At 33.6% G+C, this 14,379-nt stretch overlaps 1 protein-coding gene across 1 annotated transcript in view; it reads right to left on the minus strand.

Annotated features, from left to right (window-relative positions):
- The window catches only part of LOC150086899 (cyclin-D-binding Myb-like transcription factor 1), a 189,403-nt gene that overhangs the window by 92,478 nt on the left and 82,546 nt on the right, over nucleotides 1-14,379 (minus strand). Inside the window, exons 6-8 of the mRNA XM_090371671.1 lie at nucleotides 13,081-13,157; nucleotides 8,934-9,124; nucleotides 1,707-1,816 (exon numbers count right to left, since the gene is read on the minus strand). Of these exons, the coding sequence (XP_090227797.1) occupies nucleotides 1,707-1,816; nucleotides 8,934-9,124; nucleotides 13,081-13,157 (378 nt within the window). The remainder of the gene's footprint in view (nucleotides 1-1,706; nucleotides 1,817-8,933; nucleotides 9,125-13,080; nucleotides 13,158-14,379) is intronic.

Here is a 14,379-nt window from a genome sequence, read left to right on the forward strand (position 1 = left end):
AATCAAAGAGACAAATACAGTTTTATAAGTTGTAAATTTGAAGGACTATGGTTGAAGTATAGTTGTGAATTTGAAGGATTGATTATATTGATAAATGATGACAATGCTTTAAGAGATAATCAGATAAGTAGAATGTTTTATTCTGCAAAATGTAAGGCCTTATGTTTACACTTGGGAAATAACAACCCAAAAATACCATAGTGTGGGTGGGAATAAGTTAAAAATGCACATAAAAATGTACTTGTGCAACATACATAAAAATCTTGCAGAGTTAAAATATTTGATTCCTTCTAAATTCAGACATTTAAGTCTAATATCAACAGGTATCTTCAGTCTTCTCAGCCTTCAACCCCTTGCATAATACAAAGTACTATAAGTTCTGATACCTTTTGGGTTTGGGATTTTCATAAATTAAAAATAAAAAAAAATATGGGGCTATATAGTAATAATCAGTTCTAGAAGTGTACTCAAAGCACCTAAATTATGAAAGACACTTATATTTTAATTTTTTTCTCCCCAAAATTTGCAAGAACACATCCCTATTATAATAATTATGTTTGTAAGAAAACAATGTTCATGATTTCAAAATGAAGGTTTTCTGGAACATACTGACCGCATAAATCGAGGACTTCATGTACATATATTTTTAAAAATCTGTGTTTGGAAATATCATGAATGCTGTATAAGTTTAGAAGATATGATGGCATGAGTAGTTCTCAATATATTCTTGGAACAGTATTTCAAAACATCTCATAAGGTAAATAAGATAATTTTATTGTATTTATCTCACTAAAAACTTAATTAATAAAATAAAATAAAATAATAAAATCATTATTGTATTCAACAACAATTTTATTACTGAGTGTGCTTTATTCTATTTAAGATATCAGTATTTAATACAAATAGATGCCTAAAACTGCGTGTAACAAAATTCTGCTTGACAAGGAACATGGGTATCATTCACTACAATAATTAGTCTTTGTTTGTATTTGCTATTATACAAATCTACAAAACACTTCTATACACTAAAGAACTATCAGTAATATTTCACAATACATCGTTCGTAGTATGAGTGGCATCGATTTAATTGTATCTCACATTGTGACTACCTTCACAACAATTATTGGCAGATACCACCACCCAGACAGCACCGTTTCAAGGCTTTTTGGCCTCTCATCAGTGAGTGCATTTATTTTTTCTTTAGTAATATTACTATGTACACCATTTGGCCTCTCTTATATTGTGGAGTTATACTTCATAACTGGGTTGGCATGACTGCAACACCAGGGTACCTACCTACCCACTGATGATAAGCCAATAAGCCTTTAAATGTTGCTGTTTGGGTGGTGGTATCTGCCGAGAATCGTTGTGAAGGTAGTCACAATATGAGATACAATTAAATCGATGCCACTCATACTACTGTTGTAGTTCACTACTATGAACAAAGTATTGTATAATATCACTGATAGTTCTATAGTGAATTTCCAATTCATAGTCTATTACGCCTTGTGCATTTATTTTTCTTAAAAAAACACTTCTATATATCTGAAAAATATTTTTTTTGAGTTGAAACAAAATAACACCACAATTTCATAATATTTTGAATATTTTAGTGCTTCTGCTCAAATAAGCCTCACTTCATTCTCATAACTATGTTACAAAAGATCACATATGATTATTTTTAATATATATAAGCATTACTTAACCTTGATTACAATTGTCTTTCATAAGACGACAACGATCTTTAATGGAGGAGGCACTTCTTCCCATAGCTGCTCCAATAGCCTGCCAATCATTGCCATACATGGCTCTCAATCTGCACACCATAAACATATACATTTTATTAAAATTCTCCAATAGTAACAGTGAATTACACTTATATTTCAGATTTTCAGAAATTATATAGAAAATGAAAACATTTTAGCATTAACTTATCATAAGAGTAAATTCATACAGTTTAAGTTTACAGTTATAAAGTTACTACCTCTGGAAGTTATAATATACTATCTGTATGACACTTATCATGAGAGATACTGTATCAGGTTATATAAAAAATGTTACTCGTAAATCACAAAACAAAATATACCAAATAATTTAATAAAATATCATATATACAAAATATACCATACAGGGGCATTCCTAGAGAATGTGGTACCCAGGTGCCAATCGCAATTTGGCACTTCCCCTCAAAAATATTTATATATTTTGTTGTACTTTTATTCATATAATGATAATAACAAAAGTAATACAATTATAATTATTGGCAAATTTACATAATCACAACTAATAAAAAGTATAAATTAAAAATTAATCAGAAAAGAAACAGTGAAGTAAAGGTTATACATATAAAAGGATTATGTTTATAACGAAGAAGAATACAATAATATCATAGTAATAACTAAATAATGTTTATTCTTCTTGATTTTCTTATTGAAAAATCATTGACAATTTCAGAAATATTTAAACTGGAAACAATCTTTGCAATACTAATGAGACTGAAATTTGTTAACCTTTCTTGCGACATTGTTGAATTTCTGCTTTGCAAGAAAGCTTGGAATTTATGTATCACTGAAAACGTTAAGTGATAATTTCTGTGTCCCCATACACAAAACCATTTCTTGGTGATTGTCACTTTGATTTTTGAATTTTAGATACCACATTAGCAATTTAAGAGACATTTATATGAAGATCTTTTATAGTCCGCTTTTAGTACTACTGTTGTAATGAGAATACCAGCTTGATTGGGATTTTTCAGGAGAGCATGTGTGTATTTATGCTATTGGCATAAATATACTCATGCTCTTGGGTGGTGGCTCTAACCAGCACACTATTTCACTGTAATAAAAGGTTAGGTCTGCGGTTAATCTTACGTCTACCTTCCATCAGCCCACAACTTTTTTTTTTTTTTTTGCTAGAGAAGTAAGCCGAACTATGTCACAATGGTGAATACTATTAATAATTCCTCGCTGGCTAAATACTTGCCAATTTCAATGAATTCCTGGACTCTATATCCAATGTTCCATTAAAGAGTAAATAAACTTACTCATTAAAGAGAAAAATATTTTCAGTTAAGTGTAATGCCCATACTAAAAATGCTGAATGGCAACAGTAAAAAAAAATAGGATGTTGAATAAATTTATTAAGTGCCAAGGCAGCTAATTAAGGAGAATAAGCTATATTATCACTAACATCATGTAGCTGAATATGACCTTACAATAAAACCTTAGCATTATATAGGAAGGATAACCATATTACAATGTCACAGCTCAAGCAGATTAAAGCCCGCACTTACTATGTTCCCACCATTTTTAGCCAAGTTACATAAACTGGGTTATCTAATCTGCCCAATTGTTTCTTACAAAAATTCAGCATTTTCATCTTTAGCTACGTTCGTTTATTCTATTATAAAACCATTTAGAGATATTTTTAAATACAATTAACTATATAATATCGGTGTAGGAACACCATAAAAAAAGTTAAGTTAACTGCAGCCATTATCAACCCACTGCAGAATGGAAGCCTCCTCAAAAATTCATGCTGAGGGAAATGGACCATAATCTGCCACGCTGGTCCAGTGCAGGTTGGCAGATCGACCGTATTTAGCAGTCAGGGGCTTGAACCCCCATCTACTCAAAGAGCATGTGCTACTGCACTCCTGCTCCTGACCACTCGGCTACAGAGGAACACCATAGTTTACCTAAAAAATTTGAACTACGTATGTAGTGTAAAAGGCATCGTTTTAATTGTATCTTATATTGTGGGTGCCTTCACAATGAGATAGCTGGTATTCCACTACTTCAAATAAATGATGCTTCTCTAGTAGAGAAGACCTACTGTTATTTATTTTCAGTGGATACCACCACCCCAGACGATCGTTTCGAAGCTAGTTGGCTTCATCATCAGTGAGTGGGCAGGTACCCTGGTAATGCAACATGCCATCACAGTTGAAGCTATTTCCACAATATGAGAGATGCCAAATACCTGCCAAATAATAGCTTCGAAATGATCGCCTGGGTGGTGGTATCCACTGAAAATAAATAACAGTAGTCTTCTCTACTAGAGAAGCGTTATTTATTTGAAGTAGTGCAATACTAGCTATCTCATTGTGAAGGCACCCACAATATGAGATACAATTAAAACAATGCTTTTTACACTATATACCTAGTTCAAATTTATGGGTAAACTATGGTGTTTCTACACTGATATTATATAGTTAATTACCTAAACCCATAAGAAATTATGCCTTGTGTATTTCATCTTCTAATACTTTAAAATACAATATAAAAAATTATGACTCCCTTTTTATGAGATTAAAGGACCACAAAATTAAGAAAGACACCAAATTATACTCTCTAGATGTAACGATACACTAATGTAAACATTCCATACGCACTAGATATTATTTGTGATCTACTTAATAATAGCAATGTTAATATTATTAAAACCAGGCTCCCCAATGATAAGATTTTCGAACTTAGCAAGTTATTTTTATTTATTTATTTTTTTGATTTGGTAGTTGTTGGCGCATCGGCTTCTGTGGCCATATTGCACCTCCCAAGGTTTTTGCAGTACTTTGATCCAAGCCTGAGGCGGGAATCGAACCCGCGACCTTTGGGTTGCCGGGCAGGTACTTTACCCACTCGGCTAGCCCGGTCGGCTTTAGCAAGTTATTAGTTACCGCCAATTATATTTTATTCCAAAATAAAATATACAAACAGATTTTCAGCCTACCAACTGGCCTTACCATTAGTGACTCATCGCAGAATTATATCTAGATAAAATAGAGCATATATATATATATATTTGAATCATTTATACTGGAAATCTCATATTACGGCAGATATTTAGACAACGTTCTCATCATAACTAATCATACTACCATAAATTCTGTTTTACAAGTCCTTAATAATATCCATATTAGATTAAAATTTACATTAGAAATCGAGAAGGAAGAAACTAAATCTATCAATTTTCTTAATTTTACATTACAGAGGGTAGGGGATAAACAAAATTTTAGTACCTATAGGAAACCCACTAATATGGGCATGTTATTACACAACAATAGCTGTCACTCATATACATACAAAAAATCAGTCATGCTCAATCAGTTTTAAATATTCAACCACAGAGAGCATGTTACAATCAGAAAGCAAGGAGCTAACAAAGAGATTCCTCAATACAGGTTATCCAATTACCTCTATCAATAAAGTTAAATTGATTGCCCAGAAAAAGAGAACCAACAACAATCAGAAAACAAATATTAATAAAAAGCATTTTATTACAATCCCATAAGTTGAAAATTGGTATAACAAACTGAATTATTTATGTAAGGGCATGTATATGAAAGTGATAGCTAGATGTACTAATAAATTACATACATTATTAAGGAAACATTTGATTAATTCTTCCTTTCAACAAACACATGATCTTGTTTACAACATTTCTTGTAAAGACTGTGACTCGGCTTATATTGGATCTACTCGGAGGGGTTTTGGATTTTTGAGTAAAACAACATGAGGCTTCGGTACGTGCAGCTGCAGCGCAAGCTGTTGTTGTTGTTGTTGTTTGGTTTTTAGGAGCATTAGCAACTAAGGCCATATTGCTCCGGAATATGCGGTGGTCATTCCCTGACCTTTCCGCATCCTCCGTATTTGGTGGTGACGGGCTCGAACCCCGGTATAATCAAGAAGCGTATGATACGCACTGCTGCTCCTTCCCACCTGGCTACGGAGGCGCCAGCAGCGCAAGCAAATGCTTCAGAATTGGCATTTCATGCTGTGAATGGGGAACATTCTTTCCTCTTTAATGAAACCAAAATAATTAATATGCAGCATAATTATAGTAAATTACTTATTGCCAAAACTCCTGAAATGAAACTGTAAAAACTCGATTAACATTCACAGACCTTTTTATATCAGATGATTGGTCCTATAAACGTATGCATGATGAAAACTAAATTTCTTTTAAATACACACACATCAGCGCATTTTTTTAATTTCATTCCGTCCTGTGAATACGAGACATCGAAATGTATTTTTCTAACTTAAGGAGGAAGTAATCTGTCTTCACGTTATTTCATATTCGTTTTTTTAAGCTATTTGAAATTTTGACATAATGTTTTCCTATGCTGATAGTTGTGTCGCGGTTGATATTTTTGGAGTGGGTTGGGGTCTCGATGGTGATTCCAGGTTATTAAATTACTGTTGTACTGTTGGTATGGAACAAATTAAAATGAATTTTATCAATTTTATCTTTGTGTTTGAATTGTTTTACGTGATGGACTAGGAGAGTTGGAAAAGAAGCCTTCCTATAAGGATTACCAAGGTAATCCTGTATTAATTAATAAAATAATGTTACATGCAGGAAAATCCTAATTTAGTGTGATCCATATAAAAGGTTTTCACATATTTAGTATATTTTCTCAGTCCTCATCTGTCCCTATTGTTAGCAATTGCATAACCATGGGGCAAATGGCAGAAGAATGAACAGCAAGAGGACAAGACAATTGTGGAAAATGATGTACAAGGAAGCAAAATTACATAACATTGGTCAAAAAAAAAAAAAAAAAACCCACATCATTTGTACTTTCCCTGTAATAATTTGTCTAAAACTTCTTCAAATTTATTTAGCCTATCCACTTCCACAACACTTAGTGGAATTTAGTTCCAACAATCAATGGCAATATGGTTGATAAAAATTTTTACATGTCTATCCTCCACCCTTTTCCAATTTAAATTTATATCCCTCTATGTGTGCCATCCAAGAAAGAGTAAGGTTGCCATCATCAGCATTTACTTTACTTAATCCATTTAAAGCTTTAATGGATATAATTTAAACAATTTAATCAAGTCTCCTCACAAGTACCTAGTTTCCAGATGCTGCAATTTACAGAGCATAAGTCTTTCGTGATAAGAGTAATCTTTTGTGTCTCTGACTAATTTTGTTGCTCTTCTTTGTACCCATTCCAACAGATTCACATCTTTTCTAAAATGATGCTTCCAGACCTGTATATATTAATCAAGATGCAGCCTAACCACTGACTTAAACAAAGGGAATAATCACGTATTTGGTTCTGCTGGCAAAAATTCCTGAATATCATTAACAAATGGAGCTATCATTCACTGAATGCACTGCTCAGCAAACTTATGGCACAGAGTATAATTATTCCGAAGTCTTTTTCAGTCTCCATTACACTGAGCGTAGTGCCACTCAACTGGTATGTTATTCTGGGTTTACTGCTACCCATATGCAGTACCTTGCATTTATAAACATTAAACTTCAAATGCCACATCTCAGCCTATCTGCCTATTTTTTCTGGGTACAGATGTGTGCTGTGATTGACATTAACCACCCTGCCAACCACCTTTGTATCATCTGAAAACTTAATATCTAAGCTTAATATTCCTTCATCAATATTGTTAATGCATATTGAAAACAGTAAGTGGCCCAGCACTGATCCCTTGAGGTCTCCACTAATAACATTAATTTATCCACAGCAGTAATTTTCTCCTAATGTCACACTGTTCTGGTTTATAGAAGAGTCTTTCAAGTGGAACAGGGTCAAAAGCTCTACTGAAATCTAAGTATAGTAGGGCGCACTCATATTCCAGACCCCTGCCGAAAAGTGGAACATAGCCTTTTTTTCACTTGTAAATGCATATAAAAGCCCAATAACATGTTTACACTATCATATGCTGTAAACAGACCGAATCACCAACAATAAAATGGCACCCTTCTCAGACTCGGCTGCTGAGTGCGTCATGCCATAAAAGCAGAACAAGTGCCGAACATAATGAACATGGATATAATTGAAAACTGCCATAATAGCAAAACACCAAAAAGTGGAGCCCTACTGTATATATATGATGTCAAAATTATTTTTTCTATCCAGTTCCTTTATTATTGCATCATAGAAGCTAATCAGATCAGCTAAACAACATCTACTGTTAACAAATTTGTGCTGCAATTGCCATATAAAAGATTATTATATTTTCTGAGTGCATTCCTGTCAAAATGTATCCAACATTACTTCATTAACCACATATTCCTTATTTTCTCTAGAACAAAAGTTAAGCTTATAGATTACTGGCAATGTCTTTACACTTTAATGATAGCTTGAAGCTTCCAGTACCATAGCACAGATCACTGTTGTGACAATGTCATTTTGAATTTGAGCCCGACCACCTAGCAATTTGATAGATGAAGTACTAACAAACATTTTGAGTTGCTCGTTCAGATAAACTGAATCATTTCTCTTTATCTGGTGTAGTTTTCTTTTTGTGATGGTTTTTAATGTGGTGCATAATAAAGCACACCCTATATGTTACAGTTGTTTCTAACATATGGTCTAAGCTGTGTGCATGCATTTAATTTAAATTCTTTTTCCAGCAGCTGTTATAATAGTCACAGTTGAAATTTGCTAAAAGAGTGTGAGCAGCTCCGAATTACCGTTTTAATATATGTGCGTTTTAGCAGCTATTCCATGTAATTTTATAATTATAGAAAATATAATAATCTTTTATTTTGGTTCTTTAGGTTCTCCATGTTTTTCTACATATATATTTTATACATATTTCTACATAACTAGCTATATATCCAATGGCTTAGGCTATTGCATATATAGCTAGTTATGCAGTCCATATTGTCAATTATTGGATACAGCTGAAAATATGAAACATAAAACTAGCTAGCGGCCTCCTCTGATATAATACTAATTTATTACAGCTGCAATCTAGTTTCCATAATGCCTAACCTCTTCACAAATTGAAATATATAACAGAATTATCAGAATTTGCTATGTTAATGAATTAATATCTGGAATAAAATAAAACAACTCTACATGATTAATCTGCCTAATATGTTTCTTGGATATCAAGAAACATATTATGAACATATTTTTAATAACATAATTAAAAAAAGATGAATCTCCTCACTTTTTTAGCCTTTCAAGCTCATCAGGAGTGTATTTGCCTACATGATTTTTATTATCGTACATTCTAATCACTCTTCTGTAAACAGAAAATAATGGCCTGTTTAGCCCTTTTGCAACTGTGCGATAAAAGTCTTTTCTCTCATCTTTTGTCATTTCAAAGATAATAGTAGCTGGGTCAGTTACATTATGTTCCTGAAAAATAAAAGTCAAAATTAAATACCTCAACTTCAGTTTCCACAATCTTAAATATTTATCAATGGTCCATGGAAGTTGGCAAAATAAATAATGCACTTGTCCATCATTAACCCACTAACAAGGACAACAAATTTTATAACACAAGTAATCTGGGGATCAGGCATAGCGTCAGTAATTTTTTACCCACTCAATGAAATGTAAAAAGTAAAATAATATATACGTAATAATATTTTGTAACCCAAGTTGTGTGAAATGATTTTCATATGCTGAACTTTAGACACTAATAATGCAACTGCATATGAATATTTCTCATTGAAACGCTTATTTTTTTTGTTGAATAACAAATGGAAGGAAGATGCTATTTTAAAAAAATTGTAAAACTCTTATATAGCTGCAATAGAATTATAAAGCTGCTGAAACAAGAGACATGAAATTACTTCTAAAATAATAACAAATACTTGCCCAGCCATAAACCAATTAGATTGTGAAAACAGTAATTGACTCTTTAGTGGGGAAGTGGAGTGGGGGAACAAGACCACAAGTATTTCTGTCACTTGATTGATTGATAACCTCTCCTAACAAGTAGATTTTTTAAATTCAATTAGTAAATCAATAAAACACACTTTCCATGAAAGTTTTAGCATGATTGACCTTTCCATTTATCTCAGTGCTTGCTGATGGGTTCTTACTACTATGGAGACACTAAAAACAGTGCTGTCAACCTTTTTTGACTGGTACATTTATAAAAGTATATTATGCTCTTAGAAATACCCTATAGTGTATTTTTAAAGATTTATAGTATATTTCTAAAAGTTGGAGTTTGCCAACAAAAATAAATATTTACCAAAACTAAGTATGCATGTGTATTTGTGCAGACTTCCTCCCAGCTTCTTACATTACTTTGTTTTATATAAATCATCCATAATTATCACATGATTAGTGGTACTAGTAGTGGAAAATGATGCAAGAAAGCAAACTTATATACAAAATTAACAACATCACAAGCATTTATGTCACTTGCTTAATTGATAACCTCTCCTAATAAGTGGAGAGGTTATCAATTTTTTTACTCAATTAGTAAATCAATAAAACAGACTTTCCATGAGTGTTTTAGCATGGTTGACCTTTCCGTTTATCTCAGTGCTTGCTGATATGTACTTACTACTATGGAGGCATTGCAAAACAGTGCTGTTAACATTTTTTACTGGTATATTTATAAGAGTATATTTTTAAGAAGTTGGAAGTTGCCAACAAAAATAAATAAATATTTACCAAAAATAAGTATGCATGCATACATGCACACACACACACACACATTAATACACACTCTCTCTCAGCTTCTTATATTAGTTTCTGTTTTATACAAATCACCAATAATGATCATGACTGGCAGTAGTAGTATTAGTAGTAGAAAATGATCCAAGAAAGCAAGCTTATATATAAAAATGTTAAACTTTGGTGAAATGAAATTTCATTAAATTATCTTTAACTGACTATTATTTAATAGATGTGCATTTGCAATTTTATAAGCAGATATTTTTAATAGTTTTTATTATTTTCAATAATAGCATTAACATTAGCAGCAGCATAAGATGCTACACCAAACTGACTCAACATTGCACTGGCTGCCCATGCCAACTAGATGCACTGCTTTAGATTTTATGTGCTTCTTAACTAAGAGCATAATCCCTCCCACTTATATGAGAGGGATCTTATATAGAGAGAGCCACTGTGCACTCCCCTCTTCAATAGGGCACCTGGGCCCTATGACTTTGTTCCCAACCAATCCCACATCCCTTCCTCCACCTCCCCACCCAAACGTTCCACCTGGTGGACTACCACCAGAAAGCTTCTACTGTTCTTAACAGAATGGGCTCCTTCCACAGGGGTGCACTTCAATCCTGCTTACTTCCTATTTCCAGGTGGCCAATCTTCCTATCATACACCTTCCTTATCTTCATCTGTTCCCTCTTACCTTCACTCTCCCCAACTATCTTTTCACTTTTCACCTTCCAGAGCTCCCCCCCTGGGGGTCTTCCCTTGCAAGCTCAGGCACAGACCAGCATTTGCTCCTGCCGGAGACTATATCTATCTCCTACTATATCCAGCTGCCTCCTCGGGGCAGACAGGCAACATGGGTTCCACTGGGGCCCTGCAGCTAAATGCCAGATGAACAACAGAACACAACCCAACACTATACTATACTATACAGACTAACACCAAAAGTTACACTACCTCTAGTATTTACAGAGTTTGTACTATGACAGAGAGAATACTATGCGGTTTTAGGGAAGACACCCAGTGCTACTTTATAATCAACACTATACAATGTCCTTTCTTTGACACAAAACTGACATTCTATCCCCATCTACTGCATATTGCCAAAAAAAGTGAGAAATTACATCGAAATGATAGCAAGAATCAGCCGTGTCAACTGGGGCCTAAAGAGTAAGACACTTGCAATTGTTTATAAGGTAATCTTCTACCCAGTCATTACTTATGGCACAGGCATATGGTTTTATAGGGTTATCTTGGATAAAAGCAAAAAGAAGCTGGACTCTATACAATGAATTATACTACTAACTATCACTAGGGTGTGTTGCACCACTGTCAGCATACCTGCCCTGCAAGTTCTGGCAGGGGCACTGCCACTAGACCCAGAAGTAATAAGAAGAGGCCTCAATTAAAAAATTAACAGACAAATCTTAACTAATATCCTAGGGATCACAATAGATCTTGAGGCAGATATAAAAAAAGAAAGAAAAAAAAAAGAATAACAACCACACTCTTCTGGCAATGGCAGACAGATGATGGGAAGAGTCAAATAAAGAAGTCACTAGGCAATTCCTATTTTCCCTCAAATCACCCTGCTGGTTTACCCCAGGACTATATGCCACCTGCTTTGCTTAGAGGGCATGGTTCTCTGAGTGCAAATTTATGCCAACTGGGTCTTACCTAGGATCCCAAATGTACCTGTGGATGAGGATTGGGCTCATGTCCTTTATGACTGCCATCCCCACAGATGTAGACTTACGGCTAAAATTGGATCCATAAATCACAGAGATGAACAACTGCTCATAATCCAGACCATGACACTCCCCATCCTACTTAGACAGACACTCCTACCTAATTGTGACAAACCCAAATCCAACTGGCTTGTTAGAATGTGTTTCTCACCCAGTGAAAATGCTCATGTTAGAAACTGTATTATTTTATGTGTTTGACCTCTATACATAACTGCATGTGCCTATTTCATAAATAACATATTATCTGTTTTTATAACTAATTCAGATGCTATATTAACAACATAACTGGTATGGATTTATAGTGCTTAGTTCAAGTGCTAATAGTGTGCTTATTTTTGAGAGCATTATTGTATGTATTGTGTGAATATTAATTGTTTGTATAATTATGTGTGCATAGCAATTTTGCTTGATTGGGACTCTCTGTCACATCCAACATTGCCAGAAGTGATACAGAGCTCTAGTCTGTGTTTCTACATCTTAATGTATGTATGAGTAGTGAGTGGAAAATGTGTATGGCAGTATGTGCTTGCTGGCAGCTTTCAATCATGTCCATGTTGTTGTGCTTGATTGATATGGATTTGGCAAATATAAAAATTAGTCATGTAAACAAAGTAATATCTGTGATAGTGTAAGTATGCATGGGTGACTGACTGTCTATCTGTGATTATATGTGTGTGAGAAAGTGTAGGTATGGGAGACTGAATGTTTTGCTTGTGTTTGTGATTGTGCATGTGTGTGTATAAGTCACTAAGTAATTATTATCTCATATATTTTTGCCTGCCAGCACTATATTTTGATACATCACATAAGGAAAAAAAAAAAAAACTGAGTGGAGGCATTACTTTTAGAGTGGTCCTCATAGTTATGAAAAAAAATTATTTCAAAGATCATCTCTGTTTATAAGTAATCTTAAAAACATAAACACACCTCACAATACTGATGAATGTTAGCTTCAAGCAATTCCACCTCATCCTTTGACCACATTCCTTGTTTCCAAATATGGCCTATATATATAAAAAAATGTAGAAATTAAAATACAATACAGTATAATAATAAGAATGATAATAGTAATAATCAATTTATTTTTCAAATTAAAGAAGGTGAACAGTGTCTGCTCAAAGGTTGTTTAACTTTAAATGGGGATGTTATGTGGTTATTCACAACAAATATTAATAAGAAGGAAAGACAGTATTATGCCATGTGCAATTATTAAAGTTACTGAAATGGTCACATGACAACTAAACTACCACAATATGCTTAACTTAAAGGCAATGTTTTGAGACTCCACTGAGTAATGTCATCAGATCTACTTATGGGATAACAAAGCTTGAGTAAATAGATATTTAATAAAGAGCTAAATCAGTACAACAAAAGTACTGAAATTAACGACAAGGCAGATAGAGGTTATCATGAAATGCAATGGTAGTGGTCAGATATAAGTGAGAGGCGAATGTAACTAACAGTGTTTTGCACTCAGTCAAGAATCTGTAGCACAGAACAAAGATGACAAAATACTGCTCAAAGGTATATAACAAAGAAATTACTATATTAAAAAAAAGGAAAATATTAAGATAATGAACTAAGTTAGGCACTGCGTTGGGAAAATTCTGCCAAAACAATATTAGAGTGAAAACATTACATTATCAAATAAATTCAAAGTTGAACAGGTACTGACAATAACAAGCTAGGCTGAGTGACAATGAAACACACAGAAGGAAGACAATAAAATGAGTGTGACAATGAAACACACACTGAATACAAGTAAAGATCTCAAAAAATAGTACCACAAAGTCCATCAGAAACCCCATGGCCTAGAACATCTCAAAACTAAACCAACGTAGAAATTGAGAAAATTTTTAATATTGGTGGGGAGGCTACAAGAGGTTATCAGGAACACATCAATAATACTAGGCATAATTGAGGTACCAAAATTATAGAAATATAAAGGAAAAAATCTTCAAACTAAATGAACTTTTTTGATAGCTAAAAGACTGTGGCAGGTTTAATAATGTAAATGTAGCAGTAGCTGACCAGCAAGAAGGAATGGAATGAGAACCAAAATATTAATGCTACATAGAAAGGACGGCACAAATATTCCAAAAAGCAACCATTAAGAACAGATAAATCACAGCAATAAGGCTAAAAAAAAGAGACCAGTAAGAAAGGGAAGGTGAATGAGAATTGGAAAGCTGCAGAAAGCCAAGTAAAATAATAACAAAGGGAAAA

The sequence above is a fragment of the Mastigoproctus giganteus genome, chromosome 4 (assembly GCF_048544385.1).
Source record: "Mastigoproctus giganteus isolate SK-2022 chromosome 4, ASM4854438v1, whole genome shotgun sequence".
In the NCBI taxonomy this organism is placed as follows: domain Eukaryota; kingdom Metazoa; phylum Arthropoda; class Arachnida; order Uropygi; family Thelyphonidae; genus Mastigoproctus; species Mastigoproctus giganteus.